This window comes from Lontra canadensis, unplaced genomic scaffold (genome assembly GCF_010015895.1).
Source record: "Lontra canadensis isolate GAN:19392208 unplaced genomic scaffold, GSC_riverotter_1.0 scaffold88, whole genome shotgun sequence".
Classification (NCBI taxonomy): Eukaryota; Metazoa; Chordata; class Mammalia; order Carnivora; family Mustelidae; genus Lontra; species Lontra canadensis.
Window position 1 is genome coordinate 8,173,807 of NW_022631082.1, and position 27,205 is coordinate 8,201,011.

Below are 27,205 nucleotides of genomic sequence, written 5' to 3' on the forward strand. Positions count from 1 at the left end.
CTGCATGATGAGAGTGAAATAATATGTTATCTATAAATACATCTCACAAAATGTGCGGTAGCCATATACACCTTTTCCCAGAACTCAACTTATAAACATACATATACACAGACTCTAGTCCCCTAGCTCTGATTTTATTCTGATGAAACCTTCCCTTCCCACATTTAAATTCTGTGAAATCAGGAATTGGATCTCCTTGATCTATTCCCAGCACATATTTTTGGAATGAATAAATTAGTAAGTATTTAGAAATGGAGAGTGAAGAAGCTGAGGCATGTATGTATGTATGGGGACCAACTGATCTACTTTGCCTGTGACCAAAGTGTTTCCTGGGATATAATATTTCTGGTACTAAAACCAGGAAAGTCTTGAGCAACTGGGACTAGTTTTTTATACTACATGCAGGTATGTGAATATTAGTTTCCCCTCTTATGTCATTTCAGGAAAGTCCTTTGAGGATGTTTTACCTTGTTATATATCATTAACTTGAGGAAGTACGTTTGTAGAAGAGGTTTCTACTGGGGTATTGGGTCATAGCTCCTAATTATACTGGGAGTGAGATGAACATGTTGTATACGCCAGAAAACTAAAAGTCTCCAGCAACTGAATATCAAATGTTTACTGCTTACTTTCTCTTACAAGTGGTGCCAAGAAGAGTTATTTGTGATAAACATGAAAAGTCATCTTTTATACTCTTCCCAAAGGATGGCAGCCAGCATTTTCTTCATTTTCTAAGAGACAAGTTCGTCAGCCTTAGCTGTTCATTATAATTCTCCTAAGAAGGAAGGTATAAACATGATTTTATGTTAGAAGGTGCATGATGTGCACAGAAAACTACAAAATATTATCGGAAGAAGTCCAAGAAGAGAAAAGGTTTTGTAAATCTGAACATACAAATTATTGGTACAATTCACATTGCCAGGATCTCTCCTCTGCCTTCTGTGATTTTCTAGTGAGGTTTTGCAGGGTTTGTGTATTTGGAAATACTAGGAATGAAAGCAGACTTTGAAGAAAAGTCTCCAATCCATCCTAATATTTATTTCACTTGAGTTTTGTGACTATATTTACACATATTTATTGTTTGTCATATGCAGGGCTGGTGTGGAATGATGAGGAATAAAGGATGTGCAGTGACTACGTGCAGCGTGTGCACCAGGGGTACAGATCTTTATTCCTGATTACTTGGTCGATCACAACATTGTTCTCTGCTTATAGGTACTTTGTATCTTGCTCCTAAGTACAGTTAAAAAGGGGATGCCCCCATGACACACTAAGTGATGCTCTACATTGTGGGGAAAGAGGACAGTCATGTGCAAGGGTCAACATGAGCATAGAAAGTGAGTGAAAGTATAGGAAGACCTCATTTCAAGATAGGGAAGTGTCTTCAAGTGAGTTCAGGTGAAAACCAAGTGTAAGTCATCATAGAGCATCTTCTGCTGTATACCCAGGTTGTCAGTGAAGTAGGCATGAGCTTCTCAAGAGGACTGGTTAGTGAAGTGCTCTGGGAACACTGGATAATCTTACCACACCGTGTTTGGAGTCATCAGACATGGTCCCACTTGAGAGAGTGTACTTCTCAGACTCAGCTTTGGTTTTTCTGACCCCTTTGAACCAGTTCTTGTATTGTTCCCGGACCTGTAGAGACAAAACATGCTTGGGTCAGCTCACCGAAGGGGGTGAGCATAGGAAGGGTCCTGGGTGGGAATGGGCAATAGTACCTGCTGGCTCAGGATGCAGTACACCAGGAAGATGAAGACGCCCTGCAGGCTGTTGATGATAGTAAAGAGGTAAGCCATGACATGGGCAGCTGGACCCACCTGAAGGATGCCCAGACACCACGTGCAGCCCAAGATGAGCAGCTGAGCTGTGGCTTTAAATGTCAGCATCCTGGGTAGGAGGAAGAAGGAGGTCAGGATGCATCCAGAACAACACAACCAGGGCTGGTTTCATGTCCACTCCATGATGCTTCTGACTGAATTGTGATCAACTTTGACCTTTGTTGTCAATGTTTCCCTAAAGAGAAACACTATTTGGGTCCAAGATGGCATTTGACTAGGGCTGAGGATAATGGTGACACTCGAGAATGTGAGTTTTGAAAAGATCATGATGTTTCATGAAGATCCCAAATTTTGTTCAACTGACATTGCCGAGTATATTCTGTGCACCTGGCTCTAGGTTGGGGCTAGGGCATTCAAAACAAGAAAGAACAAGACGTCTGTTCTTACAGACCTTAAAATCTGGTGGAAAGACAAGAACAAATGATCACTTATAACATTTGCAAAGTGAGGTACTTCTTTCCATCCAGGGCTATTCCTGTCCTCACACTCTCCATGGACTGAGCCAGGATATGCTTTGCCCAGAATGGAGGCCATTGATTCTGTGTAAAGTTGAGGAAAGCAAAGGACATCCCCAAACTCTTAGAGGATGTGATATGTGGATGACAAAACCGAGTTCACCAGGTGCAAGAGAAGGGGTAAAGCAGAGGGCAGAGCATGAATGAAGGCATGAGCATTGTGGGGTGCTGGTTCTGAAAACTGTTATGTGATTTCCTGAGTGTGTTATAAAGATGTGAATTTTCACAGGATCTTTTTCATAGATCCCTGATAGCAATCTCTGCTTGTCAGAACAAAGTCATTTCTCTCTGCAGCTGAAGTAGTTTGTTGTTGAGGGTATGAACAGATGGAATGTTTTTCGTATGGGTGTCAGCAGCAAACCACAGAATCTGAGCTGGCTGCCAAGGAGGGTTGCTGCCCTTTTATCTTCCTTTCCCTCAGGAGTCCTGTGAAGGGACACCAGAGCCTTGGAGGCGTGAGGACAATGTTCTTTCTGGGGCATGGTGTGCCCCTGTGACCCATCCTCACCTTGTGTTCTGGAGGGTGGACATGTCACTGTTGAGTGAGGAGAGCTTGTTTTTCACAATCCAGAAGGTCATCAGAAAGAAAGCCAAATTAATCTGCAGAAAACCCACAGGCATTTTAACTACACTCCACATTTGGAAAACCTTCTTCCTCGCTCATCCAGCTGCTAATGTGGCAGGGAAAAAACTTTTGTGTTTCATAACAGTCCTAGAGAAGCAGACCAAACACCCCCTAAATCAGGCCCATGTTTATCCTGTAACTTCAGTGACCACTTCAATTCAGTTTGCATGGGAATTCCAAATTGTAGCACTGAAAGTGCTACGTCTCAGGAAACACCTGATTCCTGGTTTTACAGTGGGAATTCCCACCTCCTGGGAACCCCTCATCCATCCTGGGCCAACTGGAATGATTGCTCACCCTGACTGTCACCCTCCTGATACACCCGGTCTTTGAATGACCCTCAGCTGGGCAGGTGGGCTGCTCTGATGTCATCCATTACTCACAGAGAAGATGGTGCAGACGGGGCCAAGGAAGGTCCATATGAATCCTTTGTCTGTGTGGAGCCAACATCTAAGAGAAAGATGGGAAGAGATTCAAGAAAATTTTGGCTTTCCTGGATAAATATTTATAAATAAACACCCCCAATGTTTTCTCCTGCCTTCTTCATCATTATTATTATTGCTTTTGTGTGTGTGTAAACATTTAACATACGCTCCTAGTCAATTTTAAGTATGCAATACTTAACTATTGTTAGGGAAAACCACTATGTGGTATAGATCTTCTAAACTTACTTATTTTGCAGAACTACAACTTTGTATATGCCTTTGATGGAGGCAATAGTTTCATGAGTATTAGCCCCAAACTTAACAGGTTGTGTACACTAATTACATACAGTGTTTTACATGTCAGTCATACCTTAATAAAGTGGTCTTTAAAAAAAGATAAGTTCCTTTTAAAAATTTTTCCTTTGTCTTGGGACCCAGATATACTAGCAAAAATAAATATAATTTTTAAATAGAAAATAGCAGTATTGACTTATAAATTAATTTATGGGTTTTTTTAGGTAAGTCTTGAGTGTCTCCTCTGTGTCAGGGTTGTGCTTGGCTCTGAAGATTGGCTGGGATTAGGGTGGAGTGGTCTCAGTCCTCAGGGAGACATCAGTGAGGTGGGAGAGTCAACAATTGGTAGACAAAATCATGGTAATTAATTTTATGATCAAGTATGAAGAGCTATGAGGATATGTAGCTGGATCCATAACTTAGTCTGCGGTATAGGAGATCCAGATAGTCAGGAAGTGTTTCCCTTCAGTTCAAGTGTTTCTTGAATTCCCTACAATTCAAGAACTGAATTGTATTTAAGGTGAAATATGAGTGATGAGTGGGTATAGACAGGTGAAAATTTTGGACCATGCAAAAAGTGAGTGAAAAAACCCAAATTAGACAAAACAGTGAGCCTGCTCCAGCCTTAAGGCTCATGTGTGTTACATAACTTATGGAGACAGGTACTCACACACTCACAGATGAGGCATCTCAAGGCCACACTGAGAGCAAGGACAGAGCTGGACTTTATCCCCAGTGAGATGGGAGGTGTGAAGATGGGGAAAGGGTTAGATGGACCCAGCAGGAAGTATCAAAGTGTAGCTTCGAAGGTAGGTGTTGGCAAAGCAGGCAGCTGCCACTTCCTCTTGAAACTGAGTTTTACTGGAACACATACTCATCCCTCCCAAAGTGTCTATGGCCTTATTTATGCTCTGAGGACAGAGCTGAGTAACTGCCGCAGAGACCATAGGACCCACAAAGCTGGAAATATCGATTATCTGGCCATTTATGGAAAAAGTTTGCTGACCTTTATGCTTAACTCCCTAGGGAGGCCAGATGGCCAGCGCTCGCTGATGCAGCTGAGCTCTCGTGTCATCAGGATAGGCACATAGTGTGAGTGCCAGACTGGATGTGGCCTCAGTTCTGCCACCAACCAGCTGTGTGACCTCAACCACATTAGTTAATCTCCTTGTGCCTCAGTTACTCATTTGTCTTGTGGCCCAATACCAGTTTCTACTGCACAGGTTGTTGGGGGGATTATTTGAGCTGACACATTAAAAATATTTAGAACTGTGATTGTATATCAGAAGTGATTTCTAAATCTTGGCTGTTGTTACAGTTATTTTGTCATCAAAATGACCCTCTGTTTCCTTTAAAATTAGGATAGAGAAGGAGTTTACACAAATGAGTGCCATCTCGTCATTTCAGTTTTGCTTTCTAGATTTAAAACTGTCCCCTCAGTTAATGCAATGAATACTGTATTAATATGTATTTACTAATGCATAAGATGCTATTTATATTACAGACTATAGTCATTAATATAATTTAGTTATGTAATATACACTTAATATTTAAAATAATTATATCTGAAAGATTAAAAAGTCACCTCATTTATCTTAACTAGATCAATTTGTAATTATTAAACATCATTAATATTATATTAGTGTATAGTTATAACATAATGCATGATATTACTTAAATAGATAATTATTAACACATTTTATAGTTAACATTTAAAACAATTATGTCTTAATGACTTAAGAATGGGCCTGGTGGTGGGTATTATGGAGAGCACATATTGCATAGAGCACTGCCTGTGGTGCATAAACAATGAATTCTGGAACACTGAAAAGAAAAAAAAAATATAAAAGATTATAATTCCAAACTAATCCTCTTACACTGTTGGTGGGAATGCAAGTTGGTGCAACCACTTTGGAAAACAGTGTGGAGATTCCTTAAGAAATTAAAAATAGAGGTTCCCTATGACCCTGCAATTGCACTACTGGGTATTTACCCCAGAGATACAGATGTAGTAAAAAGAAGGGCCATCTGCACTCCAATGTCCATAGCAGCAATGGCCACAGTTGCCAAACTGTGGAAAGAACAAAGATGCCCTTCAATGGATGAATGGATAAAGAAAATATGGTCCATATATACTATGGAGTATTATGCCTCCATCAGAAAGGATGAATACCCAACTTTTGTATCAACATGGACAGGATGGAAGAGATTATGCTGAGAGAAACAAGTCAAGCAGAGAAAGTCAATTATCATATGGTTTCACTTATTTGTGGAGCATAAGAATAACACAGAGGACAGGGGAGATGGAGAGGAGAAGGGAGTTGGGGGTAATTGGAGGGGGCGAGACAAACCATGAGAGACTGTGGACTCTGAGGAAATAACTGAGGGTTTTGGAGGGGCGAGGGGTGGGAGGTTGGGTGGGCCTGGTGGTGGGTATTGTAGAGGGCACATATTGCATGGAGCACTGGGTGTGGTGCATAAACAATGAATTCTGCAACACTGAAAAAAATAAAAATAAAAAAAGAAATTATTACCAGTAACTATATATCAACATATTAAGCAACCTGGAAGAAATGGATGACTTCCTGGAAACCTATAAACTTCCAAGACCCAAACAGGAAGAAATAGACAATCTGAATAGACCAGTAACTAGTAATAAGATTGAAAGGGTGATCATAAACCTCCCCAAAAACAGGAATCCAGGGCCAGATGGCTTCCCAGGAGAATTCCACCAAACATTTAAAGAAGAAATCATACCTATTCTACTGAAGGTGTTTCAAAATAATAGAAATAGAAGGAAAACTTCCAAACCTCCTGTGGACGTGAAAACATGGGCTCCATTTTCATATGATTACTCCGTGTTCTCTTTAAGTAAACACAACAGCGAGGTTCCAAAAACAGAGAGAGGAAAGAAATGGACACAAGAGGGAAAATAAATCTATTAAGCTCAGGGGTTCCCTGAGAGACTGATGAGCAGAAAGCTTCCCTGATTCTGGCAGTATTCCAGCCCCAGTCCACATCCTCTTGCTGCCCAGACTAATTAACAAAGCAAGCAAAAATAATGTATCTAAACAAGAAAAGAGTGGTATTTTTATGATGTCAAGACATTTTACTAATTGACTATCCCTCTAGAAAAAAGTGCAAAGGGAATAAACCTGCAAATTGCAAGAGAAAACACACAGTGTATGACAATAGAAGGGGATTTTAAAAGATGAAATAATAGAAGACTTTTTTGAATGTTTTAAATGCAAAATTTTTGGAATCAGACAACCAGATTTTGAATATCTGATCAACCACATATACGTTTGAACTTAAGAGAGACAACGAATCCATTCCAAATGTGAATATCCTCTCTCAAATATCTCAAATAGTGGTGATAGCAGTATCCATCCTCCTAGGGTGGCAGACAATAATTGTCATTAAATGTAAGAAGGTTACAATATAATTCCTTCCTGTGAGTAAATGAATGATTACACGGGTAAAAAAAAAAAAAAGCAGTTCAAGGAACACGATCTTCCACCAGGTAGATGTCCTTGGAGTGGTCACTAACTTCTCTATCATGTTTTAGTGGAATTAAATATCTATTGGTTCTATGATGGCCATGGTCATGCTAGAGAAGATGAGGATGTGGGAATTTGTGTTTACCGGGTGGGTGTTCCATACAGGTGAGGCCTAGATGCAGCAGAAATTGCCACAATTATAGCTGGGACTCCATAGCCCACAGGGAACATGAACTTCTTCATGATACTGCTCACACTGGAGTAGTTGACCACCGTCAGGTTACGTGCAGTGAGGAAGAGATTCAGACCCTCCAGCAGCATCCAGGTGAAGGAGACCAGGTAGAGATAGTGTAGGGCACCAGCAATGATGGCACACAGCACCTGGGGGAGAATGGTGTCACCAGAAAGGATCATCAAGGAGGAAGGTGACCCCAGGACCTGTCCCATACTTTGCCATGAAGGAACTCTCAAGTATATGGTCAAGTTGTCAGAAGAGGATTTGTCTTCTAGTTATTTAGTTGATGTGAAATAGGCTACTTACCCTCTAACCTCCCCAGAACCCAATGTCATTTTATTAAGGTATTAGTGCAGCATGGCTCCATGAACTGAGCACCCCTGGGTCAGCAGGAGCTCCTCTGTGACAGTGTCAATACCTTGATCTCAGTCCGGTCAATGGCCATGAGGAAGAGCAGGTGGGCCAAGAAGAGGCAGATTGAGAGCTGCAGGTGGAGGGAGGTGCTGGTGTTCTGGATGGTTTTGCACAGCAGGAAGGTGAGGGCTGCCAGGAGGAGGCAGAGCAGAGAGAGGCCCAGCCCCATGTATGTGATCACAGCCAGTCCGGGATCCTTCTCCTGGGATCCAGAAAGGAGAAGCAAAAAGGACATCATAGTCACATTTCCCTAAATCTTCCATCTAAAATTTTTAAATTTAATTTTAATTTTTGGTGTAGCCAAATCAGGAAAGAAGGAGGTAGGTAAACTTGTTATGTTATTGGATAAATTCCTACAGGTTTAGAATGCTAGAATTTTATGGAAATATTAATTGATTAACTCAGACCTTGGAAGAATTGAGGAATAAGGGTCCTTACTTAAGGCAGAACCCAGGGGAGCACCTGGGTGGCTCAGTGGGTTAAAGCCTCTGCTTTAAAAAAGGGTCCTGGGATGGAGCCCCACATTGGGTTCTTTGCTCAGCAGGGAGCCTGCTTCCTCCTCTCTCTGCCTACTTGTGATCTTTGTCTGTCAAATAAAGAAATAAAATCTTAAAATCTTAAAAAAGGACAGAACCCAGGAACTCACAAAGGTTTATTTTACTTTACACATCAGGTAAGGAAGTCTTTGATGTGGTGATCCAGAAAGTATCTCATCTGGCTAAGGGAGCAGGCAAGCATAGTTCCTAACTCACCTGTACTCACTGGCTTTCTTGGCCCCTTTGCCACTGCTATCACCAAATCTTCCTTTCTACAGCTCCTGAGAGCCACTTTCTACAGACTTCCTGTCCTGAAGACCCCTGTCATAAGCAGAAATCTAATTTGTCAATAATAGGTGTACACACACTTTCTTCTGGATTTTCAGTTAAATGCCATTTTAGGTGCTGCTGTGAAGGGATTATGCTGATGGAATTCAGATCCTATGTCTCTGAGAGGGAGTTTATTGTGGGTGGGCCTGGTCTAATCAAGTTAGCTCTTAAAAGCTCTGGGCTCTTGGAGAAAAATGAGTTGAAGTTTGAGAGCAATTGTGGTCAGGGAGCTCCTCCTGCTCATCTCTGAATAGAAATGCTGAGACGCTGTGTGAAGGCTGCCAGAGAAGGAATGCATGCATCCCCGAGTTGCTGAGCAAGGTCCCCTGCTCACAGCTACCCAGAAAGTGGAATCCCAGCCCTATGACTGCAAAGAACTGAATCCTGCCAGCAACCAGGGAGCTTCCAGGAGAACCCTGAGCCACAGAGGACAATGCAGCTCTGGTCAATTTCAGGCTTGTAAGACTCAGAATAGACAACTCAGCCCCGCCATGCCCAAGATGCCCCAAAGAAACCACAGATATAAATTTCTGTTTATTTAAAGCCCCTACATATGAGGAAACATGTTACAGAGCAATAGGCATGGAATGCAGCCCCTTCCAGGGCTCTCACCTGCACATCATAGTGGGCCATGAGGACAGCAAAGCTGCTGAGATGGGTACACTGGCAGGTGGTACTGGTATCTTCAGTGGTCACTATCCTGCATCCTGTGGTGGACCAATGACCATATCCATCCAGACTGTGCTCCCAGAAGACGCAGAACACCTTTTGCATTGGCCCAGGGGTCACTGACTGCAGGAAGAGAATGTAGGTAGGAACTGGTGGTTCTGGTGTTCAGAAATGCTTATCCAAAGCTGGCTCGCAAAGGGCTTTCCTGAGGAATGATGCACCCATGGGGCAACCCCCTGAAACCTCAAGACTGAGCTAGGCAGCAAGGCTGTGCCCAGGACCTAGGCTCATTCCACACCCACAGCCTATCTCACCCCAACACTCACATGGTGAGAGAAGATGAAGGTGATGGGGGAGCTGAGGTTCTGGGTGTCCTTGTTGCTCATAAATGCAGAGATGACATCTGAGAGCAGGACAGAGGAGACTTCTGGCAACACGCCCTTGTGTGCCCCATGCAGAACTGCCTGTTTCTCAGGCTTCAGGACCAGGGGGGCCTCCGCCAGCAACTTGCCCATCCCCGGAGTGGAGATGAGGCCCACCACAGAAGGACCTGCAGGATGAGGCCAATATTGATACCTTGGGGTGCCAATAGGGCCCCTTCCTCCTCAGATGGACTCTTTGTGGCTCCACTAGACCCCCGTTTCCCTTTAATTTTCTGTTTCCTGTTTGTCACATCCTTGGGCATCTTCCTCTCATTTCAGCCATTACCTGAGTCCTCAGATTCATGCACCACATCCCAGTTCAGCATCATCTTCACCTGATTCTGACTCAAGATGACAGTTTTATCTCCTTGCTCCCGCACCTTCAGGGACAGGTCTATGAGATTCCAGAGTTGTGTAAGGGAGATAGATTAGTATTTGTGACAGTAGTGGTTGATATAATACCATTCTATGTGTGTATATATGATGTATGTATAAAAATATTTCATGTATTACCTAAATCTATAATATAAATACTTTATATGTAATATAAATACATACAGAAGTCATGTATAGTATAAAATATAATGTTGAATATTATGTAATTTATAGAACACACACATAATATATGCATATAATATAACATATGAATGTTCTAGATCTAATATATATTATATATTGATAATAGTATTATTTGACACACATAATAACAATATTGCACATATTTGGTATACACAATAATTTTATATATGTGTAAAATTTGAATTTATCAAGTGTTATAAAAGAATATTATCAGCAATTATTCAACAGTAGGTTAGATAACCTAGAAGAAATGAGAAAATTCCTAAACAGTCACAAAACTACTAAAACTGACTTTTTCAAAAAATTTCTTTTCAGCGTAACAGTATTCATTGTATTTGCACCACACCCAGTGCTCCATGCAATACGTGCCCTCCTTAATACCCACCACCTGGCTCCCCCAAACTGACTTCTTTAAAATTAAGTTTAGTTAGCCAACATATCATAACATGTCATTAGTAAAACCGACTTTAGAAGAAACAGAAAATCAGGACAGACTTGCAGTAGGTAGAGACATTGTGTTGTTTATCAAAACCTTCCCTGAACAAAAAGCTCACGTCAGATGGTTTTGTTGAGGAATTCCATTTAAGGATGATATCATCCATTTAAAAGACTAATCCTTTGTAAACTCCTCCATAAAGTAAAATAAAATAAAGTAAAATAATATAGGAAGAAATACTACCTAAATAATTCTATGAGGCCACCATTACCCTGCAAACAAAACTAGGTAATGATATCACAAGAAAAAAAAAAAACAACTATAGACCAATCTTTTAGGAACATAGATGCCAAAAGAGTCAACAAAATATATGGAATAATTTTATTCAAGGGAGCTCAAGACTTGTACATAGAAAACTGTTAACTGTGCTTATGGATGGGTGACTCAATATTGTTATGATGGCAATGGCTCCTGCAGAGATTTACAGAATCAGTGCCATCCCTATCAGGATTCCAAAGCAATTTTAGATATTTAAGTTTTTGTGGAAATGGGAAAGCTCAACCTAAAATTCACAGGGCATTGCAAATACCCAAATACTATCTTGAAGATGAAAAAAAAGTTGGAGTACTTAGTCTCCTGATTTCAAAACTGACTACCAACCTACAATAATCAGAACAGGAGGACATTGGCATAAGGATAGGCAAACAGATCAGTAAAATAGAGTTTAAAGTCCAGAAACAAACCCATACATCTATGGTTAATTAATTTCCAAAAACTGGTGCCAAGACCCTTCAGTGGAAAAAGAAGTGTCTGTAACAAATGGTCCTCACACACCTGGCTATCCACACACAAAAGAAAGAAGCTGGAAACCTACCTCACACAACACACAAAAATTAGTTCAAAACGGGTCAAAGACCTACATTAAAATTTACCCCAAAGATAGAGATGTAGTGAAAAAAAGGGCCATCTCTACCCCAATGTTCATAGCAGCAATGGCCACGGTCGCCAAACCATGGAAAGAACCAAGATGCCCTACAACAGACAAATGGATAAAGAAGATGTGGTCCATATACACTATGGAGTATTATGCCTCCATCAGAAAGGACAAATATCCCACTTTTGTATCAACATGGACGGGACTGGAAGAGATTATGCTGAGTGAAATAAGTCAAGCAGAGAGAGACAATTATCATACGGTTTCACTTATTTGTGGAGCACAAGAAATAATACAGAAGACATGGGGAGATGGAGAGGAGAAAGGAGTTGGGGGAAATTAGAGGGGGAGACAAACCCTGAGAGACTATGGATTCTGAAAAACAATCTGAGGGTTTTGGTGGGGTCTGGGATGGGAGGTTGGGTGAGCCTGGTGGTGGCTATTATGGAGGGAACATATTGCATGGAACACTGGGTGTGGTACATAAACAATGAATTCCAGTACACTGAAAAGAAATTTTAAAAATAAATAAAAATTGAAAGGTTTTTCTAGAATTTATTTTATTTTTAAATTAAAATTCAATTAATTAACATACACGGTGTTAGTTTCAGCAGTAGAATTTAGTGATTCATCAATTGTGTGTAACACCCAGTTCTCATTACATCAAGTGCCCTCTCTAATGCCCATCGCCCAGTTATCCCATCAAAAAATAAATAAAAATTAAACAAAACAAAAACAAAAACATGTGAACCAATATTCGTCCTAGGATTATTCTCAACAATCAGAAGGTGGCAATAAGCTAAATGTCCATCAGTGGATGAAGGGTGAAATAAAAGGTGCTGCATCCATATGCAATGGAATATTATACAGCCATAAAAATAATGAAACACCTATAGATGCTACAACATGGATAAGCCTTGAAAACATTATGCTAGGTGGAAGAAGACACATATTAAGCAACACAGTGTATGAATCTCTCTATATGAACGTCCAGAATAGGCACATCCATAGAGACAGAAAACAAACCAGTGATGTCTAGGGGCTGGGGGAGGGGATGAATGAGGAATGACTCCTGAGCAGGGGTACAATATTTATTGCAATGGTAATTAAAATATTTTAGAAATAGAGGCAATGATTGCAACTCTGTGAATATATTAAATGTCACTGAATGGGGGCACCTGCGTGGCTCAGTGGGATGAGCATTAGACTCCTGGTTTTGTTCAGGAGATTATCTCAGGGTCATGGGATCAAGCCCCGCTTTGGGCTTGTGCTTAGTGGGAGTTTGCTTGAGGTTTCTCTCTCCCTCTTCCTCAGCCCCTCCCCTCTGCTCTTACTCTCTTTCTTTATAAAGTCAATCAATCAATCTTAGAAAAATAAATGCCACTGCATATTATGCTTTGCTTAAAATGGTGAATTTTATGGTACATGAATTTTACCTGCAATAAAACAAATAAAACACTTAAATATCAGATAATATTAAATTAATATTATTCCAGGTTAAATAAATTATTTTCTTGGGAAGCCATTTCTATTTTATCTTAAATTCTTCTTTATCAATTCCTCTGTTCATAATTTATTTTTTATTAACATGTATATTATTTATAGTTTTATTAATTTCTTTTTTTATTTTTGATTTTTTTCAGTGTTCCAAGATTCATTGTTTATGCACCACACCCAGTGCTCCATGCAATACAAGCCCTCCTTAATATCTACCACCAGTGTCACCCAACCCCTCACCCCTCCCTTCCAAAACCCTCTTACACTATTGGTGGGAATGCAAGTTGGTGCACCACTTTGGAAAACAGTGTGGAGATTCCTAAGAAATTAAAAAATTGAGCTACCCTATGACCCTGCAATTGCACTACTGGGTATTTACCCCAAATACAGATGTAGTAAAAAGAACATCCGTATCCCAATGTTCATAGCAGCAGTGGCCACGGTCACCAAACTGTGGAAAGAACCAAGATGCCCTTCAACAGACAAATAGATAATTAAGATATGGTCCATATATACAACGGAATATTATGCCTCTGTCAGAAAGGATGAATACCCAACTTTTGTAGCAACATGGACGGGACTGGAAGAGATTATGCTGAGTGAAATAAGTCAAGCAGAGAGAGTCAATTATCATATGGTTTCACGTATTTGTGGAGCATAACAAATAGCATGGAGGACAGGGGGAGTTAGAGAGGGGAAGGGAGTTGGGGGAAATTGGAAGGGGAGGTGAACCATGAGAGACTGTGGACTCTGAAAAACAATCTGAGTGGTTTGAAGGGGCAGGGGTTGGGAGGTTGGGGGAGTCAGGTGGTGGTTATTATGGAGGGCACGCATCGCATGGAGCACTGGGTGTGGTGCAAAAACAATGAACTGTTACGCTGAAAATAAACAAAATAATAAAAAAAATGAATATCCCTGATGGCTAATGATGATGAAGATATTTTCATGTGTCTGATAGCCATTTGTATGTCTTCTTTGGAGAAGTGTCTGTTCATGTCTTCTGCCAATTTTTTGATGTGATTATCTGTTTTGTGTGTGTTGAGTTGGAGGAGATCTTTATAGATCTTGAATACCAGCCCTTTCTCTGTAGTGTTATTTCTGAATATCTTCTCCCATTCTATGGGTTGAGTCTTTGTTTTGTTGACTGTTTCGTTTGCTGTGTAGAAGCTTTTGATCTTGATGAATTCCCAAAAGTTTTTTGCTTTGGTTTCCTTTGCCTTTAGAGACATGTCATGAAAGAAGTTGCTGTGGCTGATGCCAAAGAGGTTACTGCCTATGTTCTCCTCTGGGATTTTGATAGATTCCTGCCTCATGTTGAGGTTTTTCATTCATTTTGAGTTTAACTTTGTGAATGGTGTAAGAGAATGGTCGAGTTTCATTCTTTCTTTTTTTTTCCTTTCTTTAAATTTTTTTTTTTATTTTCAGCGTAACATATTCATTGTTTTTTGCACCACACCCAGTGCCCCAGGCAATCTGTGCCCTCTCTAATACCGTTAAGTATCCAATTTTCCCAGCACCATTTCTTTTTTATTTTATTTTATTTTATTTTATTTTTTTTTTAAAAAGATTTTTGCTAATTTATTTGACAGAGAGAGATAACAAGTAGGCAGAGAGAGAGAGATTGGGAAGCAGGCTTCCCGCTGAGCAGAGAGCCCGATGCGGGACTCGATCCCAGGACCCTGAGATCATGACCCGAGCCGAAGGCAGTGGCTTAACCCAATGAGCCACCCAGGTGTCCCATCCCAGCAACATTTATTGAAGAGACTGTCTTTTCCCCAGTGGATATTTTTTCCTGCTTTGTTGATTATTTGAGCATAGATATTCATTTCTTGTTTTGTTGAGATACAATTGACATTAGTTTCATGTTTACAAGATAATGATTAATTATTTATTTATATTGCAAAATGATCACCACAGGAAGCCTAGTTAATTTCTGGCACCACAAACAGTTAAAAATTATTTTTCCTGAGATGAGAACTTCCAAGATTTAAATTTTTTTATTAACATATAATATATTATTTGCCCCAGGTGTACAGGTCTGTGATTCATCAGGCTTACACATTTCACAGCAGTCACCATAGCACAGACCCTCCCTAATGTCCATAACCAAGCCACCCTATTCCTATGCCCCCATCCCCAACAACTCTCAGTTTGTTTTGTGAGATTAAGAGTCTCTTATGGTTTGACTCCTTCCTGATCCCATCCTGTTTAAATTTTTCCTTCCCTAACCCCCACTACCCCCACTCTGCCTCTCAAATTACTCATATCACAGAGATTATATGATAATTGTCCCTATCTGATTGACTTATTTCACTCAGCATAACACCCTCTAGTTCCTTTCATGTCATTTCAAATGGCAAGATGGCAAGATTTCATTTCTTTTGATGGCTGCATAGTATTCCATCATATATATATATATATACCACATCTTCTTTATCCATTCATCTGTTGATTGACATCTAGTCTCTTTCCATAGTTTGGCTATTGTGGACATTGGTGCTATAAACGTTTGGGTGCATGTGCCCATTCGGATCACTACATTTGTATCTTTAGGGTAAATACCCATTAGTGTGATTGCTGTGCCATAGGGTAGCTCTATTTTCAACCTTTTGGTCAAGATTTACTCTTGTAGCAACTTTGAAATACGTAACATAGTATTATTTACTATAGTCACATGGTACCTTACATACCATCACTTATTTATTTTATATCTTTTGACCCCCTTCACCCATTTGGCCTACTGACCTACCCCCACACACCTCACAGGCACCCCACTAACCCCCATCTATGGCAACCACCCATCTGTACCTATGAGCTCGTGTTTGTGTTTCATTTATTTATTTTTTTAAGATTCCACATATAAGTGAGATCACCCGGAATTTGTCCTTCTCTGACTTATTTTACTTAGCATAATTTATTCATTTCTTTTTAATCACTTATTTTAATTTGTTTATGAGTATAATACTGAGATACAAGCATGGTCACACACTCCACTGAGGCTGGGGAACAAATGTGGGAGAACAGGCAGAGCAGAGCCTGGGGCAGACCCCAGTACTTACCTGTGCCTGCAGATGCATTGAAGGTCAATGTCCCATTGGGCAGGGCCTGACTTAGGTTTCTCAGCACGTTCTCCAGGCCAACAAGCAGGTTCGTGGCCACACAGTGTTGCTTTGAGCGGGGCAGGGCCTCCAGGTCCTCAGGGGTCTGCAGCAGCTCATCCACCCCCTGTACAACATCCTGGGGGAGAGCAGACACCGAAGTAGTGCATCATGGGCCAGACAGACTGCATGAAGAGGCTGTCCACTTAGCCTCAAAGTAAAGGTCCTAGAGACTATCTGTTTGGGGGAAAAGGTGACACTGTTTGGGATTTCCTGGGATTGCCCCTGGAATCCAGCCACTCAAGGTCAATCCTGTTCTTGAACGCCAAGGATGACATAAATCCAATTTCCAGAAAAGTAAGATGAAAGGTTGTTAGTCGGTGCAGGTGGGTGTCTAATGGTGAGTACAAATACCTGGATGTCTGCTCTTCCCACCCACCTCGGGAGAAGCAGTGCCTCAGGGAGGCCACCATTGTGTTGGGGGTGACTCTTTCCACACCAAGATTCTCCTGGGCCTTCATGAGATGCCTCCAACTTGTCTCCCCTGGATTCTGACCTTACCTGGATGGTGTCCTGGACAAAGTCTGGTATGAAATTTCTGCCCAGATCTTCGAATCTTTTAAAGAAGCGGGAGAGTCTCTGGGGAGAGGGAAGATGAGGAAGTCAGAGATCCTCAATGTGGGTGTGGAATCTTGGGGAAAATGGCAACCAGGAGGGGTGGGGGACTTTGAGGAAGGATTTCCTGTCTCCTAGTCCCTACTGGGGCCACTCACCCGGCTCTTGATTCCACGGGGTGGGGTCCAGGTGGGGAAAAATATGCCTGCAGGGGACAACAGCATTTCATTAGGTGTGAAAGCATGTGTGTGTGTGTGTGTGTGTGTGTGTGTGTGTGTGTTAGGGGAAGGGGTCTGGGGTCAGGTCAGACCAGGTACTTTCCCAGGTAGTCATTTGGTTACTCAGGGACCCTAGTTTGGGCTTAGAAGCATCAGGAAGGCCCCACTGACTCCTCCCTGGTGAGTGGGTGCCTTTTCTTATTCACACCGAGGTGTGCTATGGGTGAATGTGGTGCCCAGATGCTCAGCTGCCCAGATATGGATGGAATTGGCCTGAATTCTCCCTGTCTTCAGCTCCAGTTCTCTCAGCTTCCCTGGGCAGCTTTTAGCCAGGGTGGGGACAACATGGCAATATGTGTCCCAGCCTGAGCATTTGGACAAAGACGAGAGTGGATCTTCTTGGGAACCACATTCAGGGAATATACCACATTTCCCAACCAGGATGCTGTCTGGCTCCCAGTGACAGCTTTTGTTTTAATTCCCTCAGGGCAGCTGCTCACCTGCTTGTCCCCGATATCTCCCACTGCTATCTGGTCTAGATGGGAGCCCCTTCTCCTCATCCAATTCTCCACGTGTATATGGGGGTGCCTCCGTGTTATTCTGCTTAGACTCCACACAACATCCTTCTGTGTCCTGGTCACCTGGTCTTCTCTCAGGATTGTGAACTGAAATTATTTGGGAGAGTCAGGGTAAGCCTTGTGCAGGGAGGCCGAGCAGCTGAGAAGGGGGTTCAGAATGCTGAAATTGTTGGCCAGGGAGAGCAAAGACCCAGGAAACAGGGCTGGCCCTCCCATCTTCCCCTTGTAGTGTTTATGGATAGGTTACCTGGGTCCAACTTGGCCCAGAAGATCTGAGAGTTTTCCTGGCATGGCCAAGCCCAAGTGGGCTCTGGTGGGAAAGGTCTCATCCTCACAGTCACTGATGATGGTGAAGTGGAGCGATTTTCCACTAGAAACTGCTGTAAGTTCCTGAAATATCTTGAGTGCCATCCTTTTTTTTTTTTTAAATTTTACAAAAGTAAAATGCCAAGGATCAAGGGGGATTCTTTGAACTTCCATAAGTGACTCTCTACAGAGAGTTCTAAGCCTTGGGGTCCAAAGAGGTACTGATCTCTGGGGAGGTGCTGAGGATGGTTCTCTGATGCCTGGAGAAAGTGCGCTAAGTGACTCCAAACCTCATGGAGGAGGAGATGGAAGACACAAGTGAATTCTTACCTTGACATGTGTTCTCACTCTCATTTCTGAATGTTCTTGCCCCAGAAGCAAGCTTGTAACCTGGAATGCATGTGCAGTAGTAGCTCCCCACTGTGTTCCAGCAGTCTGCGAATTTTCCACAGGACACTGTCGAGGAGGGACCACACTCGTTGATGTCTGGAAAACAACAGGGCAAATGGTCACCTCCCAAAGATGTGAGTTCCCATAGGGCAGAGACCCTGGCCTCCAGCCTGACTCAGCCATAGGTACTGGAGAGAACTCAGATTGCTGGTGGCATTCCTGGGGCAGGTCTGAGCTGGAGACAGCTGCTGCAGAAAGCCTGCTCACTGCTCCACTCATCTTTGCTCTCTGGCTGGGCCTGAGGGCACCTAGATTCAGACACTCTGTTGTGCCATCATGGGGGCTGGAAGGAGGTCAGCATACCCTTCTGCAGGGGTTGTGGGGTGGACTGAGGCACTTAGTCTCTGCTTGCACTATTGGGGATCTGGGGGTAGGCTCCAGTTAGTGTGACAGTGGCACTGAAGGCCACTTTCAATGCTGACTCAGTGAAGGGAGTCACGGCTAGAGTCTGCAGAGTAACACTCTTTCCTACCTGAGGGTAAAGCCAAGTGGTCTGGCCACTGCCCATTGGCAGCTTTCACCTCCCATTACTCACGGTGGCCCAAGATCCCCCCAGAGTCCTCATCACCCACTGCCTCAGGCTCCCAATGTCAGGTACTTTTATTATCCCCAAGGATATTTCTGTGAAAGTTATACTATTTCTGCTTCTGAAGGAGGTCCCCTCTTGTCAGAGACATTGGGAATGTGAAATGAAGCTGCACAAAGTTCCTCACAGCGGAGTCATTGGCGATGTCTTCTGGCATCTTATCTCTCCCTATATTTTAAATGACTGGAAAGATGTCTGTTAGGCAGGTCCTCTTTGAGTAGCTCAGGGAGCTAGGGCTGGACACTATCAGCTAAAAATAGCAACAGTTTTATAAAAACCATGGACACAAGAATGAATCAAAATGCAGGCACAAGTATTTGGTTCTATACATTCCAAAACTTTCAAAGTTTCTTCTCTGCACCTGTGGACATTCCTTCTAAGACCCCATACCAGGCTGTGGGTGTCAGCACCAGGACATGACAGGATGTTGGAAGACACACACCTGATCCATTCGTGTTCACCCCACCTGGGCAATGGGACTGCCCTCCTCTCTTCTCAGGTGGTGACAATGGCAAGAGAACTATCTTCAATGTTGTAGGTTGGGGTGGAGTTGAGTGGGGGTTGACTGAGAAGGAGGTGCAAGGTGTGGAAGGCATGAGGACAGGAAACTCCTCAACCAGACAGACATGCTTCCAGAAAGGAGCTGAGATCCAGTTACATTAGTTGTAGGATCTCCTTGTCATACTCACTCAGTCAGAAGTCTCCATAAGACACACATGCAAATTCACCAAAGCTGGCTAATAGTCACAACATCTCTTTTTAAAATTCTGATAGCATTTTACCCCCAAGTACTAAATGACACCTGGATCTTAGAAAATATGAAAAATGAGAAAATATGAAAAATGAGAACAAAGAAAATCCACCTACAAGTCCAGTATATATCGACTACTTGAAGATTCAGGATATTTTTTTCCCTCAGCTTTTCAAACATACTAGGAACATTGTCCTTTATTATCAGTAAATATGCATCTAAGGTGATTTTGAGTAGATGAAGAATATTTCTTGGTATGAAAATTGTTTATTTCCCCTTTTCTCTACTAATTTTCTTATTGTGGTGAAATGCCCATAACATATAATATACCATGTTAGCCATACTTAAGTCATGTAAATTTCTTTTTTAATCTTGCATTGTTGAAGAATAAAAACTCTTCTGTTTTAGACGTTGATCTAGGTTATACAATCTTATTAATTTTGATTTGGATAAACCAATCTCTTTGATCCCAATTATGATAAAAAATGAATCCATAAAATTCATAGAAAAAAAACACAGGGGATAAAGTCTTTGAAATCGGTTTCAACACAGATTTTTTGAATTTGACTCCAGAAAACAAAGATAAAGAAGAGGAAATATGCCAAATCAGAAAGCTTTTGTAAAGCAAAGGAAACTATCAATAAAATGAAAAGGCAATCTATAATTTAAAAGAAAATATTCACAAATCATATATCTGAAAAGTGATTAACATCCCAAAAAATATAAAGGACTCATTCAACACAATAGAAAAAAACTAAACAATCCAATTTAAAAAATGGGTAGAGATCTGAATAGACATTTTCCACAGAAGACATCCAAATGGCTAACAGGTACATGAAAAAGTACCCAACATCACTCATCAGCATGGAAATGTGAATCCAAACCATAAGGTGGTATCATCTCACACCTGTTGGAATGGCTACTATAAAAAAAAAGATAAGGAATTGCAAGTATTGGTGAGGATGTGGGCAAAAGAGAACCTTGCTCTCTATTGGAGGGAATGCAAATTAGTGCAACCACTGTGGGAAAAAATCTGAAGATTCCTCAAAAAAATTAAAAACAGAACTACTGTATGATCTAACAATTCCACTCCTGGGTATTTATTTGAAGGAAACAAAAACACTAACTTGGAAAGATATCTGCATCACAGCATTTATAACAAGCACGTTCATTGCAGCATTTATGACAGGCAAGATAGGGAAAAAACATGTTTCTATCAATGCCTGAATGGATGATGGAAAGTGGTGTAGGTGCACAGGGGACTATCATTCAGCCATAAAAGGGAAGGCAATCTGGCCATTTGCAACAACACAGATGGATCTTGAGGGCATTATGCTGAGTGAGATATGCCAGAGAGAGAAGGACAAATGACATATGATTTCACTTATATGTGGAATTTAAAAAGAGATTATGCTGAGTGAAATAAGTCAAGCAGAGAGAGAGAGAGTCAATTATCATATGGTTTCACTTATTTGTGGAGCATAACAAATAGCATGGAGGACAAGGGGAGTTAGAGAGGAGAAGGGAGTTGAGGGAAATTGGAAGGGGAGGTGAACCATGAGAATCTATGGACTCTGAAAAACAATCTGAGAGTTTTGAAGGGGTGGGGGGGGAGGTTGGAGAAACCAGGTGATGGGTATTGGAGAGGGCACGTATTGCATGGAGCTCTGGGTGTGGTGCAAAAACAATGAATAATGTTATGCTGAAAATAAATTAAAAATATATAAAAAAAAGAAACAAACAAAACAGAACTCAGAACATAGGAATGTAGGTGGGAAATAAAAACTGTGCCAGCTCATGGAACACTACACCAAAAACTATTGATAAACTGTATGGTGACTAATGTAACATTATAAAACAAAAACAAACACACACACACACACAAACCACCCCCAAAACAAACTGTGTTAGTTCTGTCTGCCTCATGAGGCTGCTGTGAGGAGTGAGGTGGGAAACCATGACCATGAAGGGAAAGGAGCTCCCAGTGAGCTTATGCTAGAAGGAGACCCTGAGCTTCCAGGTTGCTTCCTCCTGCTGCTTCCATTACTCTCTCCTTTCCTTGTGTTATGAGTATAATCACAGTAATAACAGCAGTGACCATGATAATAGCTTGTGTTTGACAGGGTGCTAGTACTAGTCTTTACCTGTTCTTCACACATGTGAATTTTAAATCCCCAACTTATCGACAAGCAAACTGGAGCATAGAGAGGAGAAATAATTTCCTACATGTCAGATGTAATTGGCAGTGAGCTGGACTTTGAACCCACATAGCTAGCTCTGCTGTGAAAGCTCTCAACACTCTACCTACTGATCATGAAAACCAGATTGTCCACTTCCCTTGTACTCCTCCTGCCCTGTCACCTCTCTCTTTTCTTTGATGAAATGCTGGGTGCTCTTCTCAGTGATGCTGAAGTCTTGGGAATGCCTCACCATCTCCCAACCCCTGGGTTCCTTACCCCTCCACCACCCCAAGGCCCTGTACCATCACAAATCTCTGACAGGCTGGTGAAGATCACCCCAGACGACGAAATGAATCCTGGGGAACAGCGACAGGCAGTGGCATTGACACACGTGGATTCTGGAGGGCACCACTGGGCACAGTCTGTGGGGGCAGAGACTGAGGGGATGAAGATCACAGTCAGAGGGTTCAAGAAATGGAGGGAGCCAGATACCAGCTGAGGGTCCAGGGATAGAGCAAGGGGCGGGGTGTAGGGAAGGGATGGCTGTTACTGGAAGAGCTCAGAGAACTCACATTTAGGGAGGAAGAATCAGCTTCTTGTATACCCAGAAAGCATCTCTGAGCGTCACTTGTGGAATAAGCCCCCTTCCTTACCCATTGATGGTGAGAAAGCCCAGATCCCAGAATTCACTCCCCAGCTTATGTTCCCAGTGGGGTAGTCTGGGCAGACTCACCTTCCAGTTTCTGTATAGGCCCCAGTGTCAACAGAAGCAGCACCAAGATCCCTGGGACAGAAAAGCAGATGACACAGAGATAAGAGTCAATCCCAGTTTCAACCCATGACTGCATGGCCATTGCCTTCTGCAGCCCATGGCTTTCCAGCAGGATCCATGAGCCTCCTCTACTGCACACAATGCCAAGACTCAGTCTGCGTCCCCTCCATCTCCCTGGACTCCCCAAGAAGTCAGTAAAGGACAACCACAAGGAAAACCTTCATGGAACCCCAGGTGCTACAAGTTAAGGGGACAGAGTTTACATGGACAGCTGATGTCAGTGACACAACATAGAAATTGAAACCTCTTCCAAAGGAGGGGAGAAAATCTTGAAGGAGAAACTCTTCCAATCCATGTGTCTTGCCCTTATATAGGTTCTTTGTTCTCTGGCAATTACAGAAATCTGCTTCGAGAAGGCCTGCTTTCTCTTCCATGGCGAATGTGTGCCTTTTCTATTTCACATGGATTATCTTATGAGATAAGAGTGTGGCTAGATGTTCTGTTGTCCAGATGTGGATGGAACTGGTCCAAGCCCTCTCAGTCTGTCAGGCCTGGTGCCCTCAGATTTCCTGGGTGACTCCTAAAGGGGTGGGGACATCACAGCTACCCAACCTGAGGATTTGAACAAGTCCAGGGTGGGCCTTCCTGGGAACCAAGTGCAGGGGAAATGTTTTGTACCCAACCAGGAACTGTCATGGCTTCCAGCATTGGCCTTTGTCCTGACATTTCCCCGGTAGATTTTCACTGCCTGTGTAATTCTTGGAATCCCAGCTGTCCTGGCAGACAACATGCTCCCATCCACTCTGAGACTCCAGCTCCACGGAGATGGGCAAAACCCACACCTGAGCCAGGCCCTTTAAGGGGCTTGAGGGCAAGAGTCAAGAGAATGAAGGTGAAGCTGGACAGGCAGCGTCACCTGGACAGTGGCCACCAGGGCTGTGGTAGACAGTGGGGCTGACATTCAGTCAGGCAGCTTTGGGGCAGTGAAGTTTCCTTTTCTGATCCAGATGATGGAATCTCTGGACTAAAAGATGGTGGTGAGAATCTGCATCTGAGCAAGGTCAGTGGTGGATGAGGGCAAGGTGGCTGGAGAACGGAGCAGGTGCTGATGGGCGAGAGGTGGCAGATGCTTCTGTTTTCTTGGCCCTTGGACTCCCACCAGTGATATAGACCTATGGGCACTGCCAAATGGGGCTCACCCTCCATCTTCTGTCTCTGAGTGGACTGGGTTAAATGGGGCCTGGGTTGGCCTCCTTGGAAGAGGGTCAGGACTCTGCAATGGTCCCCTCTCTTTCCATCTGGTCCAGATGGAAGACTCTTCCATTCACCTCAATCTCAGAGTGTGTGTAGGGTGGTCCATATCACTCTGCCCACCACATACAACATCTTCCAGGTCCCAGTCACCTGAGTTACCTACAGGCCTATAAACTAAAATTGTCAAGGAGGTTCAGGGCAGAGCTTGCAGGGGAAATTAAAGCCAGAAGGCCAAGAAGCCAGTTCACCATGTCAGGAGGTGTCTTCTCCAGGTGGGGTTGTCGGCTAGGGGAGCGCTGGCCAGGAAAGGTGTGCCCACCATCGAATCTCCCCCCTTCCTACAATTCTAGACAGGGTTCCAGGGTCCATTCTGGTGTGACCAAGTCTGTGTGGATTCTGGGGCAGAGGGCGGTGGGCAGGGAAGGTCTCATCCTGTCCACCACTGATGAAGCAGAAGAAGACAGATATTGCACTGAAACATAATGTGCTTTGAGCTTGTGAAGTCTCCTGAGTGCCACCCCTTTGTTTTCTGAAAATAAAGTGCTATGTGGGAAGGGAAGAGGTTCCAAAATTGTGTGAGTGGCACTTTGTGGAGGTATCAGAGCCTTGGGGTTTGGAGAGGGATAGAACTCAGATAGGTGCCCAGAACAACTCTCTGATGCCTTGAAAAGTGAGCTTAGTGACCCCAAAACCTCATGGATGGGGATATAGAAGGTGCAAAATCTTTCTTACCTTGACATATGTTCTCACTCTCATTCCTGAATGCTGTCTCAGAAATGAGCTCCTGTCTTGGGCCACACATGCAGTACCTGTTGTCCATGCTCTGGCAGTCAGCGTAGGCTGCACAGGACTTTCTCAATGGTTGTTCACACATGTTGATGTCTAATACAAGATAAAGGATCATGTCCCAAAGGAATCTGTTCCCACAAGGCAGAGACCCTGGCCTCCAGCCTGACTCAGCCATAGGTACTGGAGAGAATTCAGATTGCAGGTGGCATTCCTGGGGCAGGTCTGAGCTAGAGACAGCTGCTCCAGAAAGCCTGCTCACTGCTCTGCTCATCTTTACTCTCTGGCTGGGCCTGAGGGCACCTAGATTCAGATACTCTGCTGTGCCATCATAGGGGCTGGAAGGAGGTCAGCATACCCTTCTGCAGATGCGGCATGGACTTAGGCACTTAGTCTCTGCTTGCACTATTGGGGATCTGGGGTTGGGGCTCCAGTCAGGGTGATGGTGGCACTGAAGACCACACTCGATGCTGAGTCAGTGAAGGGAGTCACAGCTGGAGTCTGTCTAGAGTAACACTCTTTCCCACCTGAGAGTAAAGCCAGGTGGTCTGGCCACTGCCCATTGGCAGCTTCCACTTCTCATTACTCAACGGTGGCCCAAGATCCCCACAGAGTCCTCATCATCCACTGTCCAAGGCTCCCAATGTCAGGCATTTTCAAGAAGCCTGAGGATGTCTCTGGAGGAGTCTTGCTACCTCCAACCCTGGAGGAAGTTTCTCTTATCAGAGCCCGTCACACATATGAAATGAGGAAGCAGCATGCAGGTTCTCACAGTTGAGTCACTGGGGGAGGGGGGGTTGGTCTGGTCTCTTACCTCTACCTCTTCTCTACACATGAGAGGAAAGAGTTCCATGAGCCAGGGTCACTGAGTATCTCAGGGACCCAGAGAGCAGGGGCTCTGACTCATCCCTGGCTAAAAATAACAGTTGAATGAGAACTAGCAAGTCAAGAATGCATCAAAATGCAGGGACAGAATGTTTGGTCCTGTACCTTCCAAACAGGGCAATAAGACTTTAGAGCCTGAAAGAACTCATGGCATCATGCAGAGTCAGGGCAGGCAACTGGGTCCCCCAGAGCAGAGTGTCCTACCTGAACTCGTGGATGTCCCTTCTAAGGCCCCAGGACAGGCTGTGGGTGTCAGCACCAGGACATGACAGGATGTGGGAAGACACACACATGATGCATTCGTGTTCACCCCCATCTGGGCAATGGGACAGCCCTCCTTTCTTCACAGATGGTGGCAATAGCTGGACACCTGCCTTCAAGGTCGTTGGGTGGCATGGAGTCAAGTGGGGGACAGGTGGGAATGACGAGTGCAGGAGGGGAAGACATGATATGAGAAATCTTCAACCTGACAGGTGTGCTCCCAGGAAGGAGCTGGGATCCAGGCGCACCATCAGCAGGGCTCGTCACCATGCTCACCCAGCCATGAGCCATCATGGGACACACATGCACAAATGCAGGGGATCCATTAGGGATACCTCTCAGGCATAGAGGGGCTGGGCGGGAGTCCCAACACCACCTTTTATTCCATGGTAAATTAACTTTCTCCCAAATATTAAATGACATGTGGATACTTAGAAGGACAAAGAAAATATAAAAATAAAAAATGAAAACAAAGAAAACCATGTATAAGTCCACTACACAGACTACTGGTAAGTTTTAGGGTATTTTTTTCTTTTCTTTTCAAAAATATTAGAAAATTTTCCTTTACTTATCAGTAGATATGCATCTAAGCCTATTTTGAGTATATGAAAATATTTCTTGGTGTAAAAACTGTATATTTTCTTGCTTTTTCTTATTTTCTTATTGTGGCCAAATGCACACAACAAAATTTTCCATCTTAACCATTTTTAAGTATTAGAATTTCCTTTTATGATCCTACTTTGTTGAGTAAAAACCTCCTCAGTGTCATTATAAAATGTTTTTTGAAGCAAACTTTAGTTTCAGCTTCCATTATTCAAGTTGTATTTATTTTCATCTTAAAGGAAAAGCAATTTTTGTTTCCTTAAAGATTTTTATTTTGTTTATTTGTCAGAGAGAGAAAGAGAGAGAGAGAGCACAAGCAAGGGGAGCAGCAGTCAGAAGGAGAGGGAGAAGCAGACTTCTCACTAAGCAGGGAGCCTGATGTGGGGCTCGATCCCAGAACCCTGGGATCAAGACCTGAGCTGAAGGCATATGTTTAACTGACTGAGCCACTCAGATGACCCAATTTTTTGCTTTTCTGATTTGAGAAAAATAGTTGATTTTCTTTATGAGATTGAAATTTCTTTTTCTTTCTTTCTTTCTTTCTTTTCCTTTTTTCTTCCTTTCTTTCCTTCTTTCTCTCTTTCTTTCTCAGTATATTTTAACAACCGTGTTG

At 42.9% G+C, this 27,205-nt stretch overlaps 1 protein-coding gene across 1 annotated transcript in view; it reads right to left on the reverse strand.

The window, feature by feature from the left end:
• Positions 1-593: 593 nt before the first annotated feature.
• LOC116854211 (adhesion G protein-coupled receptor E2-like) overlaps positions 594-27,205 on the reverse strand; it is a 32,911-nt gene continuing 6,299 nt past the window's right edge. Inside the window, exons 3-20 of the mRNA XM_032835931.1 lie at positions 24,790-24,939; positions 22,765-22,815; positions 22,334-22,468; positions 18,395-18,550; positions 17,681-17,845; positions 17,121-17,167; positions 16,909-16,986; positions 16,309-16,486; positions 10,090-10,197; positions 9,708-9,931; positions 9,325-9,504; positions 7,851-8,048; positions 7,343-7,578; positions 3,362-3,428; positions 2,862-2,953; positions 1,719-1,887; positions 1,525-1,635; positions 594-775 (exon numbers count right to left, since the gene is read on the reverse strand). Of these exons, the coding sequence (XP_032691822.1) occupies positions 725-775; positions 1,525-1,635; positions 1,719-1,887; positions 2,862-2,953; positions 3,362-3,428; positions 7,343-7,578; positions 7,851-8,048; positions 9,325-9,504; positions 9,708-9,931; positions 10,090-10,197; positions 16,309-16,486; positions 16,909-16,986; positions 17,121-17,167; positions 17,681-17,845; positions 18,395-18,550; positions 22,334-22,468; positions 22,765-22,815; positions 24,790-24,939 (2,396 nt within the window). The 3' untranslated portion in view covers positions 594-724. The remainder of the gene's footprint in view (positions 776-1,524; positions 1,636-1,718; positions 1,888-2,861; positions 2,954-3,361; positions 3,429-7,342; positions 7,579-7,850; positions 8,049-9,324; positions 9,505-9,707; positions 9,932-10,089; positions 10,198-16,308; positions 16,487-16,908; positions 16,987-17,120; positions 17,168-17,680; positions 17,846-18,394; positions 18,551-22,333; positions 22,469-22,764; positions 22,816-24,789; positions 24,940-27,205) is intronic.